The 8,550-nt window shown below is 58.3% G+C and overlaps 1 protein-coding gene across 1 annotated transcript; it reads right to left on the bottom strand.

Moving 5' to 3' along the window:
- Positions 1-805: 805 nt before the first annotated feature.
- On the bottom strand, positions 806-3,920 carry LOC131503468 (testis-specific Y-encoded protein 3-like). The gene is given in 7 exon segments (XM_058714937.1): positions 806-834; positions 1,375-1,461; positions 1,555-1,698; positions 1,791-1,902; positions 2,047-2,124; positions 2,817-3,442; positions 3,605-3,920. Coding segments are annotated over 7 exon segments (1,392 nt in total).
- Positions 3,921-8,550: the final 4,630 nt, after the last annotated feature.

The following is an 8,550-nucleotide window of genomic DNA, read 5'->3' as shown; positions in this document are numbered from 1 at the left end:
TCTCTGCAGCGTGTACGTTGTCCCTGTCAACTGTGCCTGAAGCAGAACTTCATCGGTCTTACCCACCCACTCTCCCTCTGGTCCCTCGGTTCCTTCCCCTGGACACCAATCTTACAACCTGCTCACAATCCCTCAAATATGTATGGCTGGTCCTGAGATCCTGACCTTGTCCCCAAGACAGTCTGCATTGGGAGACGTCTGAAAACCAGAGGGTAATCAACCCTGGGAATTCCTCCCTGTGTGGCGGTTCACTCAACATGACTGAGGGTGTCCCCATGCGGGATTCTGGGGGCACCATCATGGACATGCCCAAACCCTGAATATTGGACCTCCCTGGCCTGTGCTGGCGTCTCCATTTCCTTGAATTTCCTCCTTTTCACAGGAAAGATAGGAACCTGGGCACTGGCCTTTCTCTCAGGTTTGTGCCCTGGCCTCCCTCACTCAAGTCCCCATTGCTTCAATCTTACTGACCTCACATGCAATCCCAATGTGTGACCCATCCCTACGGACAATGTCCTACGTCCCGCCCTTCCTTGGAACTCCAATGTGCAGGCACAGAACACTTACACCCCTGGACAGCCGCATGTATACATGGACACGCCCCAGAGCGTACCTGAGAGGAAGACACACAAATCGCTTCATGATATTTATCTCCCATTCTATATTTCTTCAAATGTATTGGACCCCCGCCCTGCGCCACGTGTCACCACCACCCTTGTCCTCATTTCGTGGGCAGGAGAATCTTGTGGACCATCGGTGAGCATCGGAAGGGTTTCCACTGGGGTCGATGAAGTGCGATGCTCCTTCATACTCTTCTCTAGATCGTGCATATCCCTGGGATATATGGGTACACACAGACACACACACACACACACACACAGACACACACACACACACACACACACACACACACACACACACACACACACAGGACAGGTGAGAGTCTGATCTTGGCCCTGATTAAGGTTGCTTGAATGTTTCCAAACGGAAAGTAGAATGGGAGGGTGTGATAAGCTGTGCCAAAGCTGACAAGGGGCTCCCGAAGCCAGACAACATGTGGGATGGTGGTAGGAGGCCTGACGGTGGGGTTCATGGTCCGGGAATGACAGTTGTCACCGTGCTATCTGATGAGCCAGCTTTGGTTGTCCCGCTTTGCTCATTCTTTTTGTCTAGCCCCCTTCCCACCTTCAGGCTCCCCAAAGGGAAAAGGCTCTTTGACACGTTACTTCTTAAGACTCCCCGTCTCAGGCCGATGCCCTTTTGACCTGGTGTCACCTCCTGTGCCACTGTGAGTCTCGGTGCCTCCATGCAGAAGAGAATTGTGCCACGGACCCCACGGCACACATTTCAGTGCCCACACCCTTGGCTGCTCACCTCTTTCCCTCTCAGTTCTCTCTCCTGGGGCCTCCTTCATCTTGAAATACGGCAGGGGATTGGGCCAAAGATCCTCTATGATTATCTGGTAGGGGAGACAGGCCAGGCCTCAGGTAGCTATCCCACGCAGTGGGGGAACCCATGAAAATCACCTCCCTTCCTTGTTACAGGGCCCCCCCTCAGCAATCCTGCTAGAGCCGGCAAAGCTGTGGTCAGAGAACCAGTTGAAGAAGTTGAGGCTGCTGTTGTCATGCCTGCGTCTGTAGGCCTCCTGTCTGTACCTTGGGTGCCACTGGATGGGACTGGAATGAGACGCCCTATACCCTGCAGGAAGACGAGTATGTGAGACGGCGCCAGAGAACCAGTCACATTCAACCCTCCACCCACTGCCGCCCATGCAGTCAGGGGACACTTACCAGCAAGGCCTAGGACATACTCCTTCGTAACGACTTCATTCTGGAAGTAGGAGTTCTTGACAAAAAACAGCAGGATCTTCCGGCATTCCCTGGGAAACTTGTGTTCCTCCACCTGCCGTGGTACAGTGGGGCAGAAATGTGAAATCTTCTTCCAGGACACCCTCCCTCCCCTGAGGAAGGAACACGTCACTTCTCCCCACCACCTCCCCTCCCCACACGGCCAGCCCCCCACACCACCTCCCACTCCCAGGCCGACCTTCAAATTGGTCATGTGGCGAAGCATGCTTGCATCGGGCTTACTAATCAGGGCTGACATCTGAGGGTGGTTCACAAACTGCTGCAGGTCAAAGAGCCTTCAGGTGCTGGGCATGAGAGAGCTCGAAGCAGAGAACACGTGTGGACAGCATCCAGGCGTCCTCCCCCCGGGACTGACGTCCTCCCCCAGGGTCTCAAGCCCTCCCCACAGGCTGCGTCCAGGCCCACGGGGTGTCAGGATCGCGCAGGGCTCTGCTAGACACGCACAGGAGGCTGTGCATGCCCAGACGCCCGCAACCACGCCTAGCCTTGTGTGCTCATGAGGACACTGAGGACGCTTACTTCCACACAGCCAGACAGCACACATCCGGTCTCGCGCCGACCAGTGGGCATTCACATCGCCTTCCCCGCAGCAAGATGCTTAGCGGGACCCAGAAACGTGCCCCCACGCGGCTTTGTGTGGGAAGAAGCCCCCGGTCATTTCCCCGTCCTGGCCTGGACCTCCACCGCCACTCCCCACTCTCCCAGCGCTGTTTCCGTGCCAGGTGCGACGTAAAGCACACATGCCTCCCCCACCCCGGCACTGCCCTCCTCCCACACTCATTGCAGAGCCAGGACCGCCGGATGGGATCACGTTTGCACGTTCCCGGCCACTGGAGCGCGGCTTAGCTCCAGTCCCTGTCCTGGGTTCCTCTAAATGTCACCTCCCTTTCCTTCCTCTTGCGCAAGCCCAGCCCCCTCTGGACCCTCCACCAGCAGCAGGAAGGATACAGCCTTGGCCCAGAAACCACGGATGCCCTGGATAAGGGCACTTCTCTGTTCCAGATGACGCTGCCGCCTCTGCCACATCCTGAGTTGGAGTGGAGCGTGCTCCCGGCTGGCTTGTTTATTCACCGGCTGTAGCTCTATCTGAAGGGCCTCCAGAGCCTCCAGTGGGGAAGGGCAAGGACGGAGGCCTGACTCTACCCGCTCCTTCTTCTGCTGCTTCACCTGCAGCTCCTGGGCTTCTTCCACCCATCGGCCTTCCTGCTCACTCGGCTTCTGTTCCTCCTCCTCCTCCCGCTCCTCCTTGTCCTCCTTTCCCTCCACCTCCTCCTCGCCCTGCTGCTGCTCCTCCAGCGCTCCCTTCTCCTGCTCCTCTTCCTCCTCCGTTTGCAATTCTGCTCTCCCTTGGATGGCTCCCACGCCTTCCCTTCCTCCTCCTGCTCCTCCTCCTGGTCCCCTTCCCCTGCCACTGCCGCCGCCGATGCCTCCACCGCCACGGCCGCGCCCGCTTGTACACCCTGGTGCTCCTGCTCCTCCCCTTTCATTTCCGCCAACTCCTCCTCCTTCCGCTCTTCCTCCTTCTGCTTGGGCTTCTGCTGCTCGTCCTCCTTCTAATCTTTGACTCCTGCTGCCTCTCCCCCTCTTCCTCCTCCTCCTCCTTCTGCTCTTCTGTTCCTGCTGCTCCCCCTCGTCCTTCAGGTCCTTCTCCTCGTGAACTTGGACCTTGTCCTTCCCCTGCTCCTGCTCCTCGTCCTCCTCCCCCTTCTTCCTCTGGTCATGCCCCTCTTCCCCACGCGTGTCCTCTTCCGCGGCCGGCACCTCAACCTCCTCCTCCACCAGGCCCCACAGCGCCTCCACCGCCATTATGTCATGCACCAGCGGCACCGATATCTCGCTGGGGCCGCCCACCTGCCTCTCGGGTCGGGCCTGGCCTTCCTGCACAGGCTGTTCGCTTGTGGCCTGCAAGCCTTCGGCCTGCGGCACCTCCGGCGCTGCCGGAGGCCCAGTGTCCCCACGGGCCCTCGTCTCTCGACCGCCCCCTTCCCGGTCGAAGGCGGCATGGGGCCTCCGGGCGTCCCCAGTGTTTCGGAAACACGAGTCGCGCAACATGCGGCCCCGGCCCGAGACACCAACTGTGGCTCCTACCGGCGACGAAGCGGGACGTGAAAGCACGGCCCCCCTCCCCAGACCCAGTCAGTGGAGCCCTGAGGGCAATGGCTGGCAACTCGCTCCCCCTTCCTCCCAGAGCCCAAACGTCGAGGGGGCGCATGCGCATGGTGCTGTACCCAGGATGCCTCGGCGGTGGCTATCGCCATGCCGATGCTGCCTCGGAGGCCTTTGTGGTGAGAGGTGTGCGCCTGCGGCTTTGAGGCTGAGGGAGCTCCAAGCCACGCCCAGGCTGCTTCACTGCCTTCGGGACCAATCATAGGGACGGTGGCGTGCGTGGCTTCGGCGGTCCCGCCCCTAGGTCACCAGGAAACTGGGGCGCGTCTGTTGCATAGGCAGGAAGGCTGTGGGCCCCGTGCGGGGCAACTCCTCCGGGGGGCTTGCAGCCGGCCCTCTGTGCGCTCTGGGTGCCCTGTTTGGCTTCTGGCCATGCGAAAGCGACCTTTGCATTCCACGCTGCGCTGGGCACGCGGCTGTCTATACACACGGGTAAAGGGGGACCTCCACGCTTTTCCCATGTACACCGCCACCGTTGTTCATTGTGCCCCTAGTCTGACAAATCCACTCAGCGGTCACCTTGGCTGTCCGGGAGACGCATTTCAGCTGTGCGCCTGCTGTCTGTGCACCCTGGTTTTCCATCTGCTCAGCCTCCTTTGCATATTCTCTACGTCCATCTTTGCTCCCAGAAGACATGTATGTCATGACAGCAGTCTAGCAGTGCACCGGCTAGGGAAGGTCGGTGACCAGAGGTGTGTGACGTGGAGAGGACGCCACACTAGGGGAGGCTGCGTATCACGCGCGCCGCTCTTGCCGTTTGTCCCCGTTGCCTGGAACGTGACACGCTGGCAAGCACACACCCCCCTCTCACGATCGGCTGCCCATTCCTCCCGTGTGTGGCAGTGCACAGGAAAGACCCGTGCCCGTGAGCCCTGGGATTCCTGGAGCTTGCGTCTGCCGCACAGACAGCGGTCCCCTTCCTCCCACAGTGGTCGGCCATCTTCTCACAGGGACCCTCCCCAGGCCTTCGTTGGCCATATGTCTGTTCATCCTGCTCCCATTTCCTTTACCACTCACTTAGGCGGCAGGCTGCCATGAGCGTGGGCGCTGACTCAAAACACTGTCCCCCTGTGCCACAGACAGCATGATTTCAAGGGTCTCCGAGAGGTTTCAGGGGGTTGGGGGATGTAGTGTTGGGACCCAAGTGAGGGACACGCCCCACGGTCTACACGAAGCCACATGACCACTTTGGGGAAGCAATAAGCTGCAGACGGTGTGCAGTGAGGGCAATGATGTGGTCTCCCTCCCTGTCAGGGCAGTGGTGATGTGGACTCCCTGCCGGTCTATGTCAGACAGCACCAGCTACACATACACACACACACACACACACACACACACACACACACACACACACACACCACACAGAGCCACTGCAGGATTGGAGGCTTGAGATGCATTGCCTGGCCAGGCACCACACTCATGCATTGCCTTTTCCCTTTGGTGGAGTGCAGTGTTCCCCTACCTCTTTATGGGACCAGGAGGCTGCCCCGCAGGCGGGGGATTCTAGGATTTCCAAATTCGTGTGCCGGGCCCTCTGGCCAACATGTTGCTTCCGTGACACAGAAGAGGTTCCTCCAGACTCATTGGGCTATGTCACGATATGTACGGGGTACAGAAATGCTCCAGGGTGGCTGTGATATATGAGGCAGCACACCACCGCTTCAGGTGACAGCAATGCATAGACACGCAGGTGGATGGGGGGAAGGCTGACCAGGTGGTAGGGGGCTGAGAGGGGGTGGCCAGTGTGACCGACAGAGAGGCAAACGCTTACCCAGAAAGGGAGAGGAACAGGTCCAGTGGTGAGCCCTCAAGCTGCCCTCAGCAGAGGACGTAGGGGGTGGGCAAGACAGGAAAGCAGGCCCAGACCCTGGTGCACCTGACCTATGCAACTCACTCCCTCCAGAGAAATGGGGCCTGTCAAACTCCCACGCATCGCTGGGAGACCCCGTGGCAGGAACGTGGGAGCAAATCTGGGTCCCAGGTGCAGGGACTGTCTGGGACAAGCAGGCAATGCCTTTCAGTTTGACCAACACCTACCACAATATTGGGGCCCAGGGGCCGGGCCCCAACTTCGCAAGGGACTCTAGACCAGCAAGGCCCGTCTATGCAGGGTCATCCAGGAGGATGTTCACCGAGACACATCCCCAGGCTCGGACCACAAGGCCTTGCGATGATCCCCTAGGCCGCTCCAGGAGCAGGGCCAGACTTACTCTTGCTATCTGCTGCCTCCCTCCACTAATGCCCACTTCCTTGCAGGGAACTTTGGTCCTCCTCCACTGCACCATGGAAGGCCCAACCCCAACTTGCCCCTGGCCAAGGCAACACAGGATGAGCGGACCCAGGCAAAGTCCAGGCTTTCCTCCCGTCATGAAAGGTGATCAGCTAGCTCCGTGTCGATCCCAGGAGCGAAGGGATTGCACTCGCTGCACTTTGGCACTGGAGCCTCCCCCTTACTCACCAAGTCAGGAAAGCCCCCAGTCTCTTTCCTTCGCTAGCCAACGGCCTACGCACACTCACTCAGGCACAAAGATGCACGGCCACGCGGCACGTGGACACAGACACGCGCACGCTGCCAGCACAAACGCTAAGGCCCAGGCAAAAGTACTCACAGGCGCCAGCCACAATACATTCACAGACACGCTCTAGTGGACCTGTGCACTCACTCATGCCCTCTGCCACATCCCACTCACGAAGCTAGCTCCTCCCCACGACTCACACTTGCTTTTCCCCCTCACACAGCACATGCATTTGTCCTGGGGCCCAAACCTGGCTGAAAACTAGGGCCGATTCAGGACCTCCATTGGGTCACGGAAGCTTGCATTGAGATGCCAAGGAAAGAGAGCCACACCTGATACCAACCTTCCAGTACCAATGGCACTGGAACATGGCAGGTGGAGAAACACCAGCTACGACTAGGTTCCCTGCTTCCTCGGCTCCTGCCCTTTCTTCAGACCCTCTCAACACTGGGGAGTCCCTTGGGTCTCAGTACCTCCCAGCTGGCTACAACCTACAGGGCAAGGGCCAAGGGACTGACCTTTCTCAGTTCACATGCATACCCAGCTTGTGTGGGCTGCCTGGAGGCAGTCACGGCTTAGGAGGTCTGGATGTGCTCTGACCCCTGGTACTTGTGCGTTCCTTTGTGCGTTCCCCTGCAGCCCTGTGCCATCAGCAGCCTACTACGTCCATATGGACATGCACAGCTCACGGAAACCCACATGCACTGATACTGTCCCAGGACAGGACAGAGACAGAGAAAGAGAGATGGAGGTGTGGGAGGGAGGAAGCGTTCCCTAAAGAAAATGATCACAGGGACTCAGAGACAGACAGAGGCCAGAGGGACATGGAAGGAGGCCGAGGAAGGAGAGTAAGTCAGAACTAGAGACAGCCACAAAGGGGGAGTGTGTGTGTGTGCCCGTGCCTGTGCCTGTGCGTGCGCATGCGCGTGCGTATGCATGAGTGAAATTGTCTGGGACTGAGACGGGCGTGCTGCCACGATGCCTGGACTCTCGAACGCCCTCTTCCAGCAGAATGGAGGCCCGGTATTCTCAGGAATCTCAGCGTTTTCCGGAACATGACTCCCTTGCTTTGGGGCCTTAGCCCATCCTCAGGCTAGGGCCATAGAGCACAAGGGGTGGGAACTTGAGGCATGAGGCTCCAGACTAGGCCCGGCAGGTGGAGTGTCGAGGCCCAAGGTTTTTAAATGCCTGCTGCCTCCTTCTGGAGCCCACCAGCTTTTGGGAAGCACGCCCACGGCCACGTGGCCCTTCGGACACTGCAGTGGCTGTGGCTGTGGCTGTGGCTGTGGCTGTGGTGGAGGTGGGGCAGAGGCAGGGCAGTGAACTTTTTGACCACAGGTCCTTGGGGTGAAGGAGCTCCAGGCCAGACCCAGACAGTTGGCTGCTGTTCAGGAACCATCAGCTGGAGGGTGGTGGGCGTGGCTCCAGCATTGGAGCCCCTGCCTCCCCTCCCAGGTCTGGAGCAGGTTCTCTGCCTCCCCCTCCAGGGTGACCTCCCTGTGTGGTACATGCCCTTTTCCGCTTTGTCACCGACCACAACTGTCCTATGGGATGTCTCATATCAGAGAACTGGTGCTACACATCTCACCTCTTTGGGGAGGAGCCAAGATGGCAGACAGCATGGAAGCTTCTTAAGTGTCTCGTGTGCATGAAATACAGCCAGACCAACACTAAACCATCGTACCCACCCAGGAAACTGACTGGGGGATTAGCACAGCAATCTGCATATCCTGAACCTCCGAATTCAGCAGGTACGTGGCATGGAGAAGTGAACTTGGAGAGCGAGGAGGCGCAGGAAGGGAGGTGCTTTTGTGCGCGGAGAGGCAAAGGAGACTGGGCAGGTGGAAATTTTACTAATTTTCTTTAAAACTCTTCTACATTATTCTTTCCTTTTGTGTCTATATTCACAAATTCTATTTTACTCCCATCTTCTCCTTTTAGTCTACTTCAGTGTATTGAGTTTTCAAATTCTCACATTTCCCTTTTTAATATTTTTATTG

The sequence above is a fragment of the Neofelis nebulosa genome, chromosome Y (assembly GCF_028018385.1).
Source record: "Neofelis nebulosa isolate mNeoNeb1 chromosome Y, mNeoNeb1.pri, whole genome shotgun sequence".
In the NCBI taxonomy this organism is placed as follows: Eukaryota; Metazoa; Chordata; class Mammalia; order Carnivora; family Felidae; genus Neofelis; species Neofelis nebulosa.
The sequence above is the reverse complement of the archived record's forward strand: the minus strand, read 5'-3'. Positions and strand labels throughout refer to the sequence as shown.